At 37.3% G+C, this 18,874-nt stretch overlaps 1 protein-coding gene across 2 annotated transcripts; it reads right to left on the bottom strand.

Moving 5' to 3' along the window:
• Positions 1 to 3,622: 3,622 nt before the first annotated feature.
• On the bottom strand, positions 3,623 to 16,592 carry LOC139122017 (BLOC-1-related complex subunit 8-like). 2 transcript variants are annotated; one of them, XM_070687378.1, is made up of 6 exons: positions 16,500 to 16,592; positions 14,691 to 14,726; positions 14,451 to 14,563; positions 9,389 to 9,453; positions 7,309 to 7,416; positions 3,623 to 6,123 (listed from the first exon to the last, which is right to left on the bottom strand). In XM_070687378.1, the coding sequence occupies exons 2-6, from the start codon at positions 14,722 to 14,724 to the stop codon at positions 5,895 to 5,897; spliced, it is 549 nt and encodes a 182-aa protein (XP_070543479.1). In that variant the 5' UTR covers positions 14,725 to 14,726; positions 16,500 to 16,592; the 3' UTR covers positions 3,623 to 5,894. The 2 variants fall into 2 exon arrangements, with proteins under 2 accessions (XP_070543479.1, XP_070543478.1); XM_070687377.1 differs by lacking the exon at positions 16,500 to 16,592 and adding an exon at positions 16,174 to 16,389.
• Positions 16,593 to 18,874: the final 2,282 nt, after the last annotated feature.

Raw genomic sequence — 18,874 nt, 5'->3', positions numbered from 1 at the left:
AAGGCTAGTTTGTGTGCAGTTACTGGTTTTGATTGGGTTTCAAGGGAAACATACATCATGCCGGTGTAGCAGCCAGATGTTTTATGTGTCTACAGTGTGCCTGGAATGTACCCTGGCATGACCTTTCTTAATTGATTCTTGAAGACCTCAGTGAGGGTTTCGATTGTCAACTGAGCAGTCGCATTTTCAAAATACCGATACTGTGTAAGCTGACAAGATTAATGACAATTCAAAAACACCAGCTACCTCAGAAGATTCCTTGGAGGCAACCAAATGTATTCAATGTATGCACACTTTCTGTCATCGACTGCTGTTTATTAGATACCATGCAATATACCCTAGTTAGCGTGCATATGATATGATAACTATTTCTGTGTAGCAAGGAGTTGATCGCCTCTAGTAGTCAGTTGTAAACACTTGGGTGTGAGATGTGATTGCAAAATGAGATTGTGACAGGACAGTGACAGGACAATGGTATCTGTCTTTGATCAAAATGTTCCGCCCCACCCCTTCCCTGTGATTGAATAACTGAACTCTCTGACGTGATGTTAACAGATACGAAAAATGATGATGTGTACGTGATTCCCTGCAGACTGGACTAAAGCATTGCGTTTTCAGGGTTTTTAAGTTATTCCTGTGAAAGAATACACAGTTATCAGTTTGCTATACCAAATCTACCAATTCAGTTCAAATTCTTGGTTTGTGATTGGCGCCCACAATGTAGGGCACCTATTCATGTATTGAAGACATCAAGTCAAAAGTGCAATGGTGAAATCTCTACTCATAGAATGAGTGGTTCAATAACTGAAGGATGTCTGTCTCATTGAAGCTGCATGCAGAGAAATACTGACAAAGACTGAGAACTGTTTGTTGTGTGCAGAGTGTGACGTCAAATGCTGTGTTCAAGACTGTGTGTATAGGTGGCCGACACTGCAGAGTGCTCAGCTGTTGTACGTTGTTTATTTTGAACAAAATTGATCAAAAACTGCAGTTGTTGTTGTTGTTGTTATTAACAGATTGAAAATTTGCATTTTTGCACTTTACAAGAATGTGATCATTTGGCTATATGCATGAACAAATTCTGCCTCCTTCCAAACACTAACTGTGTCTGTCTTAATTTCTGTATCCTCTCTGCATTTGTACAATGTGTAAATATTATTATGTGCAGAGTGCCTGGGAAGTGTAATGTAATCCTATATTGAAATCTCTTCCTATTGTGGGATCAGGCTTTAAATTGCCATGAAGTTCTCGGTGAATTATAATAACTCTTATAAAAAAGACACTTATTCTAATGAAAGAATGTAAACATAAAAAGAATATTGTATATTGATGTGTACAATATTTGATATAATAATATATATATATATATATATATATATATATATATATATATATATAAGAATATTGTATATTGATGTGTACAATATTTGATATAATAATATATATATATATATATATATATATATATATATATATATATGTGTGTGTGTGTGTGTGTGTGTGTGTGTGTGTGTGTGTATAAATAGTGTCATAGATAGTATTGTAGAGAAATTCCATCTGATGCTAGTGAATGTTTTCATTATTTTACAGCTTTGATTTTCACATTTTAATACAGCTGTGTGCATATTTTCCTGAGTTATTTAACGTCAGTCCGTCACTCGTCATTTATAGGTTCACTAAAGGTTGATCGTCTGTGTATGAGTTGGGTTGGAAATTTATCAAATTGAAGAAGTTATTCTAAATGTCTGAATAGTGTTTAAATCAAAGCAGAAAAATGTCCTTCATCCTCCATTAGTTGGTCTTGACATATAGGGCTTATTGTGCCTTCCACATTCACATTACAATATCTGCCAGTTTGTGCACTAATTCTAAGTTTACAAATGGCTGCCTAATGATGTGGATTTTCATAATCATTTCCAAATACACTTCTATTGAAAAACCCATTTTTCAATTTTCTATAATTATGCAATTTATTTTTATGGTCACATCATTATCATAGTACTTTAATAATATCAGTTTCAAAAGCTGCTCTCAGTTTATTATAGCAAGCTACTACTTGTGAAACTATATTAAAGTGTTTTCTATCAAATTTTCATGTGTATTCAAATTTATCTCTGAATGCAAATATTCAACTGCCTTAAAGCTGAACCCATTTTTATTATGCCTGCTAATCTAATTGGTGACCAAAATGAAATGCTTCATAAATAAAAGTATCTTCTGTGTTGCGGAATGTATAACTAGAGGAAAATCCAGATATACAACAGAGGTTGGGTTGAGTAGGCCATATTTCTTGTACATGTAGTCACAACGCCAACATTAAAACAATGAACGTAAACAAGAAAACAACAAATGTTTAGCAATGTTATTCATCACAAAGAAAACAACCTGAACAATAAATGAGAGTTTTATCATGTTCGTTTGGCAAAAACAACACTGAGACTCTATTAGCACTGGTAGCAGAAGTGTAAGCCAGTAGTGATGACGTATTCTTGCAGTTTCAAAGTCCATCTCTTAGAGAACAGATTCGACTTTGAATAAACATTTTTTTTTAATTTTTTTTTTACCTCCATGGCATACTTGACATATTTCTTGCTAGGCAAAACAATGCCATGGCTGCAAGGAACAATTGTGTACACATTGGAATAGAGAGTACAAGTTACTAAAAATAGCATGTACCTGATTTACCTCTGTCACTGTGAAGTGAGTTATGGAAATGTTAGTTCATGCATGCAGTGACTCATCCTGTATTTTGGTCACTGTGAACTTTTACAGTAGATAGCACGTGCACATCAAGGTTGTGGATCAGTGGACATTTTCACCATTTTTTTGCCAAATCAAAACTAGAGTTTCAAATCCCCCCTAAAAGTTCACACAGGAAACAGCAACAACTTTGAATCTCAAATATCAGTATATTTTAGAGACACATAAATTGGGGTTTTTTTCTAATCCAAAACCGTGTGTGGTGACCCTTGATGTTGGTCACAGTGAACTTAAAGGGTAGATAGCACATGCATGTCAAGGTCAGTGTTTAAGATTCTAAGGGGTCATGGTTTCGGACACTAAGGGTCGCTCTTTCTGGTCAACTGTGTGCATGGACTCAATTTAAAGCCAGTGGATCACACCATATTTTCACCATGCTTTGCCAAATCAAAACGTCAGTTTCCCCAACAAATTTCACATAGGAATCAGCAAGAACTTAATTGCGTCTCAAATATCAGTGTATTTTAGGGACATGTAATTTGTCTTTTTTTCTAATCCAAATACATGTATGTGACTGCAGCCTTGATTTTGAATATTCTAAAGCGTGAAAGGAATAGCTTGAAGTTTCTTCAGTGTCATTTAAGAAAAAGTTGAAAACTTTCAGTTCTGAGACACATGCACAATAATTCTCTCAACAGCAGACTTTCATGAAATCCAAAGGCATGTATTTGATTTCTTACAAATGCATGTGTGATTTACTCACAAAATCACTCAGCTTTTGCAATATCCAGAACTAACACAGCCTTTATTTGTGGATGGAAGCTTTCATTTGTCAGGTGATCACTCAAATCACATACGGTTAGACAGTTGGTGTTTATCAGACTTCCAGGTGTTCAAAACATATGTAATCTTACAAGCCAGGTTAACATTGAGATAAATTCATTTATTCATTAACTTAAGATTAGATAAATCAAAAGAAAATCAAAGGATAAGATTACCAATGGTTATCCAATGCCCATGTATGATATCTGTGGCCAATAACTGCACATGATTTCATGAACTGTATAATTCTTGGACACACTATAAATAACACATTGCACAACAAGCAAATGAAACATACGACTCTGGCTAACTCATACCATAGACAGTAGCTCCTACTGTCTATGCTCATACTAGCCCACAATTTCTAATATTGCATTGTTCTTGGTTTACAATCTATCTATATGATTTGCTGTCAAACATATATCTTGTGATGATCGATGTTTTGATCAACTTTCTTGTTGATCGCAGTCTTATTGTATTCAGTTAAGTTAATATTAAATAAATCTGATCACATGACATACCCGTTTTATACCCACTGACCCGCAGCATATTTGTATAATTTACCAAATTTGGCTGAGTTTTATGAACCACCGTTGGCACACAGTAACGTAGGTGAAAAACTGACCAGTACCTTTTCAAAGAGTGTATTCCATGAAACATACATATTGTTATTTTCACTTTGCACTATACACAATTTATAATGGTAGTGTTATCCAATGGTTTTGTTTTAGTTTTGACACATACCTGTACATGTAACATACGCTGTAACTTGCATAATTTAAATTTTTCTCCCTATAAACAATTCATCTTTATACCCATAAACCACTGTTAGTTTCTTATTGGAGCAAGTATGATGCAAGATTGGCACACAGTCCATGTAGCGGTAAAGGTCTCCTCGACTAACTTTCAGCTGGTTGCTCACTCTCTACTATTTTTATAGTATTTTATGCAAAGTCACAGACTTATTTTACCTTCAACTTAAAACCGATAGTGATTTTGTAGCTCATTCTTTACTATTTTTTATAGTATTTGGTAGCCGGTAACAGACACTTCGTGTTCATGTCGGCTACATGGACGATCTACCGCAAGATTTTGTAGAAACAGTAAACTCAAAGACGCCCTTCTCAAAGTTGATGAAAAGTCAGACAATCGATTAAAGCTCTTGCAAACTGTACAGCAGTTACAGTTAGTGTCTGAAATATCAGTATGTCTACCTGTCTTGCTTCTATTCTCTCATATTGACCTCATCAGTTTATTTTACCAGTTGGCCTGACCACTGTGTGGAGGGATGGTGGTTCAAACAAACAGTGCAGTGGAATCATTTTCATTCAACGCATTTTACCGAACAACCTTTGTACAATGAAATATTGTGCTACCAAAACCACAGTGTGTGAAAGACTGCCCGGGGCTTACATCATTCTTTCACACGTTCCAGTGATGACTTTCAACCTTGAAACATGCAGGCAATTGGGAGCCAGCCACAGCAACAATTGTACCTCACCAGTCCAGCATCTCAGCTTGAACTCCGGTAAAACTGGCATGAGACCACGTAACATTGTTTGCTAGCCATCACTCCCACTCACATAAACACGGTAAAGGTACAAACATCACTTCACTAATTTTATGACTTGAGATTTTTAAATTTTAAATATTTAGGGGCGCTTGAATATCGTAAATTGTCCTCTTGAAAAAAATAGTCAACCCTTGGCAGTGTGCAACGTTGTGAGACGGACAATACTACTTGAACAATAATTTATAACCCCTAACTTAGCAGTATTGAGCACCTGCTGGTGTGTTCAGTTTCTCAAATGTACTGGAAAATCCAATGATACAAATTGGTAGTGCTGAAAGTTCACTGCTCTGCATCACATTGTAGGGAGCTGACCACATCCGCTAGTTCACAAATCATGAGCTGGATATTTGTGCTTCTACAAGCCCTACAGACTGGTGAATAATTCAGTTGTTTGTGAAAATGCCGACCTCTTGGCTGGTAGAAACTGAGACTATCTCCGAAGGCGAGTGATCTTTTTTGACCACCATGGGAAATTGGATCTGAAAATCACTTGCTTGCTCATGCCCCTATATTTTATCAATAAAATCGTGTAAATGGCATATATACTGAACATTGCAATTATAAAAACACTGTCAACTATAATACAATATTTGAATGTACTTGCCCGCCCATGAGATTGAAAAGCTCACCGTAAAACTCAGTACTGGGAACCTTTCACATCCAAGTATTTTTATTAGTAATGGGTGTTTAAATTTGCAAGTTATATTGCACAGTTAAGACAGCTAGCTAGCAGAGATCAATCCACGTAATACTGACAACACAATGAACGCACTGTTCATGCAATCTTTGGTGCAAATTTTCACTCTGCACCTTGCCCATCAGGAACACCACGCTGTTCAGTTTCCCTGTGAGTCTCTGTCAGCTGTGAACTTTCACTGCCTGAGTCTCCTTGCTTATCAGAGCCGGACTTTAAACTTGATGATTTCTCTGATGTTTCCTGTGTGCTTGGTACTTGCCGTGCTGGTGAACTTCCCGCTGACGATGACGAGGATGAGTGCGGTTGGTTTGCATTTGGTATACTTGAAGACCTGCAAAGACACACCACTTTATCAGTCAAACTGGTAACTTTACTGTCATACTTGCTCTCAATGGCCTGTCTGATGCAGATTCTCAATGGACACTGCATTGTGTGAAATTACCCACAATTCATTGTGATGCTTGCACAGTGATATCAACTGAGAACAATACATTCAGTAACATGCATATCTAACCTAATTAAAGCATGTAATGAGCTTTTTCAGATAATGTGGCAGATTACATTTCCAAGTTGGACAGAGATTGGAAAAAAAACATGTCATGATTGTCCTTGAATTCACACATCTATTCAGTAGAATGAAAGTTTTCATCAAAAAGTCATTCACAGCAAACAGTCACCTTATAAGCCTTCAAATATAATTTTTTTCAAGACAACAATAAGTTATACCCTCTAGTAAATGATCATCAGGGAAACAGGCAAAAAAGAAAGGTATTGGTAATGTTCAGGCCTTGGCAATGTTCTGGCCTGGACAATGGTCAAGCTGCAAATGGCAAAGCTAGTTACAATCTCAGTCCCTCCACGTGAAATGATAAAGCTGTACATGAGTCAGCTGATGAATGGCCCTTCTACACCTTGCTACAGTGATAGAGGTACAATGACCTTGCCACAGTGATAGAGGTACCATGACCTTGCTAAATAGATGAACCATACTTCAAGGTCAAATTAGCATGAAGAATGCAAGATTAGAAACCAAGCTGTGATAATGCTAAAACAAAAGAAAGATTTATCCCATAAATACTTTAAAGATTAAGATAAATAAAAACACTGCACAGATTTAGATATAGCAGATTACATCATACAAATTGATATGCAGCTGCTTAGATAAAAACACACCTGTGTCAAAAAATGATACTGTAGGAATAGTTAACAAATAGTCATTTCCTCCTTGGTGATTTATTCAAGTCAAACTCTTCTTAAAATTATCAGAAGTTTCAAATGCATACAGATCACAGATAACATTTGTTGAACGTTGATACACCTACTCAGATGAATGCTTTTCTATGGCATCAGTTATGGTCCTTTTCTCAAAGCAAACAGAGACACACCTGCTTTCTTTAGACAGACAGAGTATGGTTCATCGGTTTGAAACAGACCAGCTCCATAAATCACTTTCCTTTAGTTCAAACAAAGTTTTGTATTGCCATACCACTGATATGGTTGGCTGTACATTTATTACCTTGAAGTTTTGTTCTTATTCATCTCCTGTTTCAGCTGAATGGCTTTCTTGATTTGTTCGTCAATAGAACTGAAGTGTTGCCCACTTTTGTGCATACGCTTGACTGCACTGAAGAGTAAAACACATGATAAATTGTAAACAGAATGAGCAATATGAGTCATGATGTTACACGACATAAAGTCCCTCTGCAGTTACTCTATTGAGATCAAAGAATTCTCTGTAGTGTGTTTTTTGAAAGCGTTCCCTTTTGAAACACTTAACTACAATAACTGACCAGTGTGCCCCAAGACTTTTCAGATTTCCAACTCTTTGTGTCAGTTTTGGAATTTCTTGATGTCCTTGAGTAAGCCCCAGACTGATATGTGTAATGTTTGGGTTTCTTGAGTCAGATGGCATGCTTTTGAGTCAGCTGAACATCACAAAGGTTGAGAGAAGGCACACTGGAACTAATGTGTGAAAAAAGCAGAAAAATACCGCAATTATACGGTGTCGCTCAAATTTGATCAGAATTGGTCGTACCAAAGATCAACAATAAGTGTTATTTCTATCTGTTCAGTGCAGGAAAATTATACGTTGATGTTATGACAATTTCTGTACAGTACAACCAGAAAAACATCAAGAAATATTTAAACCAGAAAATTAAGAATGACAAAAGTAAATTAAGTCTGAAACTTTAGGTACTGAAGGTCAACTTTAGCAACATGCATAGCAGAGAATCTTTCAACCATGGATGTACAAAAATAGACATCCAGCAGATCTGTTAATACCGGGGTATGTCACAGTTCATAAACAATGACAGGAAATGACCAATTAGCTGTTTCAGTTACTGCTACCACTCCCAAACATAATAGGTACCCTGCATACAAATACGTTAGAGGTCAAAATCCTCTTTATATTCAGATGTGCGGGCTGATTCACTTCACTGCCACCACTCCTGCACACTTGCAGTATTTCCCTTTTTCTTACCTCATTTGCAAATTTTTGACACTGATGTGTTCATTTGAACAAATTCACATCTCAACCTCTACATCTACCTTTACACCAAATACTGAGACGGTAGCTTTGGCGGTATGGAAGCCTTTGTGTGTGACCGACATACATCCGCACATACACACCCACAAATATACAGACATACAGACGCCACTCAGACTCCATCATATAAGCTCTTTTTGGTATTTATATATAAAACCAAATATGAGCTAAAAATGAAATTCAGACCAAAATATAATGCAATTTATAAGAAATTCTGGTGAATGACATGGATTATTGCAACAAAACTTGTTTTGGCCATTTTTCCATCATAAATAATTGCTAGAAATCAATTACCAAATATTAACAATGTCAATGCTTGATGAATAACAAACATCATCTCCAGTACTTTATAACTAGGTTTCTAGTTTGGAAATGTACATTCATCCACTCATTAGCATACGTCTTGTCATCTGATAGATGGACCATGGTCTTGTTAAAGTTTGTATCCTTTGACAGTAAGGGTTTAAGTGCGCTTCTAGATCTCTCATTCAGTAATTTCTAAATGCTAAAGAATATGACGTCTCAAATGATAAAAAATCTACAAAATGTTGCCCCGTTTACAAGAATCCTTCTATTGGCCAAATAGCTGATGAAGACATTTTGTTGACTCCTGATTGTTCAGATAGCTGATGCAGATATTTTGTTGACTCCTGATTGGTCAGATAGCTGATGAAGACATTTTGTTGACTCTATTGTACCTTTGGCGAATCATCAAAATACTTGTTCATTTCAATGATACACCTGAACACTGACAACAATCTGGTCTAGCACTTACTAAATAGTTGAAGTGAGTACACCAAGACAAATGCCAGTAAATGCTCCTACATGTTCCTTGGTACATCCATGCAATCACGTACGGTGGTCTAGAATCTAGCAGGTTGTTGCGGATACCAGAGCCAGAACATGATTTCCCTGGTGCCAGAAAATGACTGCCTTGGTGCTAGACTTCAAATTAAGGAACAGTAGACAATATACCATTTTTCAAAAATCAAGTACTTCTATCTCCAAATCTTGGTAAATAACAGAATTTAAGGAGGGAAAGACTTACTTGGATGCATAATCTGCATCGTAACACATTCCTTGTACTTCTTGCTGCAAATTTTTCATCTCAATCTAATTAGAGAAATCAAATACAGTGAGTGAATTCAATACATTAACGTATATAGGTAGAGTATGTATGCTGACATTCAAAGATGACATATTTATATGTGACTTTGATCCAATAACTGAAGAGTTACACACTGAAAGGAAAATGTTCAAAGTTTAAAATTTTAACTCAAGACATGCTATATGCATTCATACTTCAATGACATCATCCACCGTAGATGTACATTGGTATATATACCATGAATTTTGTCATCAAAGTACATAATGCTGTAAGCCTACATATGACTGTAAGGCAAAGGTGGAGGTTGTATAGATTCTTTCACAGCCCCTCAACAGCTACACCTCAGACCGTACAAGCACCCTAAGCAGTTGAGCCGAGCAGGGCTCAGCTTAACAAGCCACAAAGTTCTGCTACTCGTTAACCCTGCTGGCTCGGCAAGCCTTGCTGACTAGAAACTCTGTTGAGGGCGCATCACCATACAGTTGAGGTGAGCTGCGTAGCAAATGAGGGGCTGTGAAAGAATCTAGATGTAGTAATGCTTTATACAATAACAAGATAATAAGTTGAATTTCCCTAACCTGCATACCATTGCACAAGATTTGACTCACTTTTAACAGTGTCACATCAAAATAAAACTTTAAAAAAGGTAAATTTTGGACATTTGTGACATTTACATCAATAATTTGATGTAATCTTTACAATTCAGTGCCATGTAAAGGTATACTGGCATGTTGTACTCTCTTTAACTATCAACACTTTTAAGGTTTAATTTGGAAGAAGAAAACTGGAGTCCTGATCAAAATACATTAATATTCCATTTGTTGAATTGAATACTTCAGAACATTTAACCCTTTTCCTGCCAAGTCCATATTTCACGACCAGGTCAAGATGGTTAAAATTAATGAAACACAACATGTTCCATATGGTGCATTTTAACATAATACTGTACATTTGAAGGTTGTTGAAAACATAAATACTGTTAACTTGATTTTTTTGGACAAAAGATGCTATAACAGACCAAGCCAAGTGGGTGAAAATGCATCACGTTTTGGCTCAATATCGCTTTTTACTGACTTGGCTGATGGGCAAGTGATACTGCCTGGCAGGAAAATGGTTAAGTCATTTTCAAAATACGCCAGAGAATTCAGAAAGCTGCTGACTTTGTTGAGAGATGATTACTGTTTTTGTGAGTGACCATTTCAGTATTTCACTATAGTGCAAGAGCTCTCCCTGAATGGAATACACAACAGAAGAGCATTATTCACTACAGCTACACTTGGTGTGTGTGTGTGGGGGGGGGGGGGGGGGGGGGAGGGGGGGGGGGTAAAGAGCCTCAGGAAATAGACCCATTCCTCAATGTCACCGGAAGTTTCTTTGCGCATGCATGGTTATATGAACTTCGCTGGTTTGACCTGTTTCCACTGCAGTCAAAATCAACCCTCTGGAACGTTCGTTATCTCTCTATGTAGCGTTAGTGTATGCAAACTCTGCTCCTATATTTCCAGGCGATTTTGGCCATTTCATAGAAAAAAGCCTCTTCGTTAAAGTCATCACACTAATTTTGTAATTTTTCTGTGATACTAGCTTACAAAAATGTTTCTAATTTCTGAAAAAGTCGATCGTGTGATCCGCATTGTGTCTGCTTCAGTTCGATAAATATATGACAGCCCTGATTTCGTGGCGAGACCGTGCCTGATGTTATATTAGCGTACTTTGACAAGACCAAATGCTTTAACCCTTTCACCCCCAGTTTCCTGTATACAGGTCCAACTTTACCATAGAAAACAATGGATTTGGGACAAACCATGGTGGTGAAAGGTTAAAGTATGACAAAAACTCAGATACTACGTTTACATATCACAAGTTTCAATTTGATTGAACTTTTGTAATAAGTTAGGCTATCAAACAGTACAACAACAATTGATCTGGCTGGAGCTGGCCCCTTGCCGGTAACACAATGACTCATTGACAGTTCTCAATGATATTTGACAAGTGTTTTCTTTCCTTGTCATCAGTTAGTCTTTAATAAAAAAATGTCCAACGCACAGAAGTTTTGGCTTAACTTTAATGGTCTGAACATAATTCGTTTCTCTGGGGTGAGCAAATCATGTTTTGAGTCACAAGCCCCCATTGACAAAATATTTACTAACAGCCGGCCTGCCAGTGACTCGTTAAATTTTGTAAAGTCATTTTTTTCACTGCTTGCTCTCAACCTGCAAAATGTGAGGAAAAAAACTGTGTTTGGCATGAGGATTTTTGTCTACGTTAACGAAACTCCTGAACCAAAAAATATGGCAAGATACCAGTTATTTTTAGCGTAGTGCATGGCCGTTCTTACGTGCATACATGATATAACTGTACTGTGATACTTTTGTGAATCTCAACTACTTCCATGTGATATTTTGGTGACCTCAACGACCCTCTACAATAGAAGCATTCGGACTCTTGATACCCACGTATTAATTTTGGAAATAGATGAAATTACAACAAAAAATAACACAAAATAGCATCGCATACATGATGTTTCAAATTGGTGTCGATCCCGATGTCATAACCGCCATTAGTTGTCAAGGCCAGTCCAGCTAACTCAAAGGTCGATCATTTTCTCTCTTGAAACGAGCGATTTCATCGCTCACAGCATGGTCCAAATGAATGATTTTTTTATTTCGACGAGTTATACTGATGAACACAATGAATTTCATAGCAATATTGTTTTTATTTTGATCTTTGAAAGATCGTTTTTTTCATGCTTTACCCACTTTCTGCATAATACTTGATCAATATCATAAGTTGATTTTTTACGTAGATGCTTGACGTTTTCATGCATAATTTGTTGTTTTTTCAAAATAGAGGCATTCGGTCTCTTGATATCCATGTATCAATTGTAGAAATAGATGAAATTACAACAAAAAATCACACAAAATAGCATACCATACACGATGTTTCAAAGTGGTGTCGATCCCGATGTCATATCCGCCATAATTTTATTTTATTTTTTATTTTATTTTATTTGCTCATCAACAGCGCCATCAGGCAGCCACTTACAGACAAGAAAATAAAGAAAAGGATAAAATACACTAAAATTTAAACAAAAAAAAGTACCCTAAACATCAAACAATGACAAAAACAAATTAACATGTCTTTTAAAAGTTGAATGAGATTCTTCAAAAACATCGACATCGCAAACCTTATCAATCAAATCATTAAAAAGTCGTGACGTACGTCCAATCAGGCCATTTTTTGTAACATCAACTCTACAATAAGGGATATGTAATAGAGGTCTATGTCTAGCAGAGTATCTACCATAGGTATGACCATAAAAACCTGTACAATCTGTAGAGTCATAAGAAGATAAAAGGCATTTACGCACAAACATACAATCAAATAGTTTCCTACGTAAGAACAAAGGTTGAATTTTAAAAAGATTACAGAGCAAGTTATAGTCACAATTACACCAAGATGAAAAGTCACTGTGACATCCCTGTTTATGATGTAAATATCTAAGAAAACGTTTCTGAATTGACTCAATATGGTTTGCCTGACTGTCCGAAATTGAATTGAAAATGACTGTATTATATTCTAAAATTGGACGCACCATAGTAATAAACAGATGTCGAAGGACAGCAACTTGAGTGATCAAATTAAAATTGCGTTTAATGAGACCAATTATGCGATTGGCTTGACCTACAATAGAGTCAATGTGATGAACAAAAGTGAGTTTTGAATCAAAAATAATACCCAAATCCTTAATGTGAGTAACATGATCGAGCAAACAATTATCCACATGGTAATTAAACTTTTAATAGGTTTCTTTTTTAAGGTGATGGTAAGTACCTTACATTTGCTGGCATTCAAATCTAAGCGCCAAATTTTTGACAAGTGAACAAGTTTGTCTACAGACTTTTGTAATGGCAGTCTAGCTACCGTATCTCAACGGCCGATCATTTTCTCTTGTTAAAGTTTGACACGAGCGATTTCATCGCTCACAGCATGGTCAAAATGAATGTTTTTTTATTTCGAAGAGTTATACTGATGACTACAACGAATTTCACAGCCACATTGTCTTTATTTTGATCTTTGAAAGATCGGTTTTTTCATGCTGCAATCTACCCACTCCGCATAATACATGATCCATATCATGACAGTTGATTTTTTACATGGATGCTTGACATTTTCATGCATAATTTTGTTGTTTTTTTGAGATAAATTTCAAGCTGTAATTTCTGATAACTACCGTTTTTATCCCAGAATTGCATGATTTCTTTAATTTTGAACCTTAGAGAAAAATGTTACGTCAGTTAGGCTAGGCACGGAGCTAAACTCTGTTTCTTGCTTCATGCACTCAGTAACCATCCATCTTCATGTTTGCTTTGCTTCAGTATATTGTTTGATGCTGATTGAATTTATTGTTTGATGGTAATTGAATTTATCGTTTGATGCTGATTGAATTTATCATTTGATGTGATTGAATTTGCTACTCTCCAAATTTACGTTAGCTTTCAGTTGCTTCACTGTCTGCTTCCAAAGCAAGTACTTTCGGAATGTATTCTCATCGATCGCCATAGCTGTGGGTCCATAGCTATGGTGTTTTTGGGTGGGATTTCTGTGTTTTACTGGCTGGTTTTGACTTTTCGCGGGGTTAAAAATGTAAAAGTCAAAACAAGTCCGTAAAAAGCAGAAATCCCGCCTGAAAACACCACAGCTATGGACCCACAACTATGATCGCCATAGCGAGGACGTTGGCAAGGTGACTTCTGCAGCTGAACTAGGTCAAATCACCATGCAAATGATATGCTAAAGTAACTTCCGGTTGAATGAGGAAAAGGTCTATTAGTCTCTCTCCCCTCTATCCCCCCCACGGATAGACTTCCTGCAGATTCACACACTCGTACCATTTGATATGATAAATGACTTACCGGTACGGTCATTATGGTGGGAATGCATAATTTTCTCAAATTGTCAGGAAGCTTCAAAGTTTAAAAAACTGTGGACATTGACATACCCTTTTCTCTGACAGAACAGGCAAGGTTTTACGAACATGTTCCTGAAGGCGGTATAAAGCCAGTGATGGCTCATTGGCAACGATGTGTAAACTCTCCGAGAATTTTTCAGTCACTGTTGGAGAAAATAAGACAAAATTATACAATACCATAGTTTAATCAGTAAACTAATGGTTGAAAATCCTCAGTAAATTTCAATTTTTTTGAAAGCAAAACTGTTTCAAAATCTTAATTAACCATACCTTTCTTGGCCTTGTAATCCAAATCAGTATCCATATCTGCAATGAGAATAACAGTAATTACTGTAATAAGACTAATTGTGATATTTTATACACATTCCATAGCAACATGGTCTTTTAATGGTTCAGAGTAAATGCCAACTGTGGCATGTTTGTACTGAATTACTACAATTGGAAAACAAAACATAGAAAACTCTCAAAACTTGATGATGTATAATGTGTAATGTGTGTCTCTAAGACTTCTGTATAGGCTGGTCATAAATCTATTATAAGACAAAAGCCGCTAATGTGAATGTTATGTCCACTTGTCTCCTTTGGCTCAACACTCTGATCATTGACATTCCCAGCTCTTTTCTTTACAGTTATACTCAAAGCTGAGGTAAAAATGGGTACAGAGCTTAGACACCCAGACTATGGGAACAAATTGTGAGATGAACATATGGCAGGGAACAAACTATCTTGAAAGAGAATATTGTCTTTAATCAACCTGACAAAAATTACAATCTCCAAACTGCCTCATGCAAAGTAATGAAAATTTGTCAATACAAAATAACCAAAATTTTGTTTGAATTGATTTTGTATGATTATGTTGATCATCCATTTAGAAGAGGTTATGGCAAAATCCATTCCTCCATTGGCTGCTATGTTGACATGCACTTGGCCAGTGATTTTCATTATCATATTGTCTTTCAAGTATTATCATCTCAAAGTATGTTTTACTCTCTACTAGATAATGGCAATGTAAAACAGATAGTCTAAGGTTCCAACTTGTATTGAAGGCTATGCAAGCCCTTTGAATAGCCTCAGACACTTGGTTAGATTCTGGACCGCTAAACTCTCCACAGAGAATAATTTCTCAGTTCCACTAAGGGGTCCAATACCGGACTCAGATCAAAGGATTGTGAGTTTTGAGATCTTGGTGTAGCAAGAGAAGCAGACTACAAGGATAGTGAGCTTGATACTCTAGTAACGCGTTGTGCCATTGAGCAAGGTAACTTTACTCCTCATGGATAAAATTGGGTAGTGGGATAGGGGTACCCCACTCCATCCTGTATATGGACTTCTTGTCCACTGGATGATGGCGTAAATAAGACGATACCTATTCTTCAGAAGTCACAATTTCTGATTTACATTTGCACAATGTCTAGCATTCATGACTGCATTTCAGGAGCTGGAAAATGCTACTCCCATTTGGGTAAAGATAATGCCTGCCTGGATTGAAGTCTTTATTTCAGACGTCTTAGTATTCTTTGCTAGCTTTGATATGTTGAGTATACTACATTTGCTGTCGTCTTGAATAAACTAGTGTCATGTAAAATTGGTTCATTCAAACACCCGGTACAGGCCTTTGTTTACCAACTGTCCAACAAACGACCGACCTAACATGACCTCAATATCAACAGCCCCTTGAAGCTTGACAGGCTTTTGTTGGAATTCTGCCACAAGTACAACGTTGACCCCGTCACAAATGAAATCGTCGACCTACCCCTCCTTGACGCTTCGATACCAGCAAGAATTTGGCTTCCTATATCGACCATCTCTATCGTTAAACAGCGCTCACATACAGCTTAAAGATGAGTGCAACATTAGGTGATGTGTCAGAACGATCAGCAAGAACAAGAACCCTAAAGTATGCCTGGGAATATGCTTTCGATGTGAAAATGTGATAACCGGAAGTTGACGCACTTGCATCAATTATCCTAATAAACATAATCAATGCCTGCACAACCTGGTTCCGCTGCAGACAATAGTGTGCGAGAGAAGTAGAGTTGAAGCACAGTTACTGATAAAATAGCTATGTAACACACTTACCTCAAGTGTATTACCTCAGGAAAATTAAATTCGGATGAATGCTGGTGGAAGTGGTGCATCGCGCCGCCCTTCTTTTTCGAAGTTGACTGCTAGAGGGCGCACTACAACATTACCAGCTCGAGTGAGTGAAGTGTCTGGTGTGTGCCACCTAGCAAGTTGGGACCCGAGAGCTAGAATTGTGCAGGCTGCCGTTTTATCAACTTAGTTTTATAACAATTGTTTGTAATGTCGTTGTCAGGGTCTGATTCTGATTTACTGAGTCATGTACTTTTTACTTATTTTTTTACCCTAAAGATTACAAAGGAGCCTAAAGGCTCCTTCGTTCGCTTTCATGTAGGGCCTGGTCAGAATTAACGGGGGGGGGGGGAGACCGGTGCGATTCAAAACCTGGATGGATGAAAAATACTGACCCTCCCCCGATTTCTTGCGCAAAAAATGCTGCCCTTCCCCCGTCTCCTTGCGCAAAATCAAGTGACCCTCCTTTTCCCTGTTTGCTGTCTTCAGTCCCCCCAAAAATGTCTTGTCCAGTAGGCCGTTGTCCTCCTTCCGTATCGACTAAGCAGAACGGGTTGTTCAGTTTGTTCTGTGTCTTCTGAAATACCGGCATCATCAGTCACTGTTTGAGGAATCTCCAATTTCAGCTCGCACCATGGTATCTTCTTTGTCACTATATCAATATCGGAATCAGTATCATCATGCGTCTGTGAATCTTCCTCCCCATCTGACTCTTCATCATTCTCAGCGGGCTCTTCATCATTATTAGCTGAATTTTCATCTCTTGTCACAAAACTAGTTTCATCTCCATGCACAAAAGACTGTGCAATACTGGCATTAATGAGTCTTATCATATCGTAATACTAAACAATCTTAGTAAAGCCGATGTGTGGAGTTGCCCTATTTTCCCTTTATATTGATTGCTTTCTTTGGGTCATTTTACAAGCACGGACACTCCATTTTATGAAAGGACCGTGTGTGATCTAAGTCGAGCGCTAGCAAACACGAGAATACCCTCCAGGGTATCCATCGACTACCTCATATGTAATGCAGTAAAAAACCAGCAAAAACATGGATCATTTCAACCATTATCTTTGTGTAAAAAATATATACATACCTATTTTAACCATGGCTCTTACACGGAAACCATTGCGACAAAATAAACTTCATCAAAGTTTAGTGCCTGAAACCAATTAACCTATCAGATACCGGTCCACTTCGACGTTGACGTAATGTAAATATACTCAACCCAGTAATCACATCCTGCCTTGCTACAAGTAGAACAAGCTCAAAGTCTCATCAAAACAGTCTGAGATGAGCACAGATACAGATAGCGATGTCTCCGTATCTACGGTCTGCTCGCTTAAACTGAGCACATACGGGAGGACTCTATCAACACAGGAGAGTGAACTGAAAATCACTGCAGCTGAGCTTACTTCTGGGATCAACCCTTGAGTCGTTTTCTAACGACACTCCTCATGGTCTATAAAACGAGCATCTAAAGAAATCCTTCTTACAAAATCATAGCTCGCCGTTTTATATGTAACTTTGGCCAACATGTGAAGGAGTAAGCATTCCGTCGATATCCGGAACGACAACCGAAAAGTCCGATGAGTTAATTCAAACACACTTTGCCCACATCGCTCAAACAGTTAAAAGGTTTCACGATAGCGGTTTTAACAACGGGGAATCTGATTTTTTTAAAAATTTGTCTCCATTTTATGCCACAACTTATCGTATAAAACAAGATGCAATCTGTCATCGAATTGGTACTTCAATCAACCAAACTGAAAAGATTGCTGAGCAATACAGAAAACATCATCTGGCAAAGAAAATCAAAAACTGAGAGAGCTGCCATATGAGCAATCAAGGTTGGCGACATGACTAAAATAAACCAATACTCTCCTCAGACAAAAGCAATTTCAAAGGCCGTTTACAGCAAATATTGGTAACGAAATCATGAAACCTAGGAATGGCTAAACACAGAGAAATAAGATTTATTTCTCGAAATAGCCTTTCACAACATGCTTTTCAAACACCCGAAAGCAGGCACCAATATCGTCCCGAAATCTATTACAAAGTCCGTGAAAAATTGACACAAAACCAAAAGTTCGGATAATCGATTTAAATGCCTAAAACAAACTAATCGTTGTCAGAATAGTACAACATTTACTGTTAACATAACGAGCACTAGCAACGCTCAAATTATGCCCTACAACAAAAATCCTTATAAGCGTCCAGAAACTCCGGTCGATGCAGGATTATGTTAATTATAATGTGACACCACACACCGGATCGCTCGGTATAGAGTCAGTTAATAGTGGCTAACTCTCCCAATAACGAATCTGGTTTCTCTTCGAGGACGAAGATGACTTTATCAC

Source organism: Ptychodera flava, chromosome 21 (genome assembly GCF_041260155.1).
Source record: "Ptychodera flava strain L36383 chromosome 21, AS_Pfla_20210202, whole genome shotgun sequence".
Lineage (NCBI taxonomy): Eukaryota > Metazoa > Hemichordata > Enteropneusta > Ptychoderidae > Ptychodera > Ptychodera flava.
This window is presented reverse-complemented; position numbering and strand designations above follow the sequence as displayed.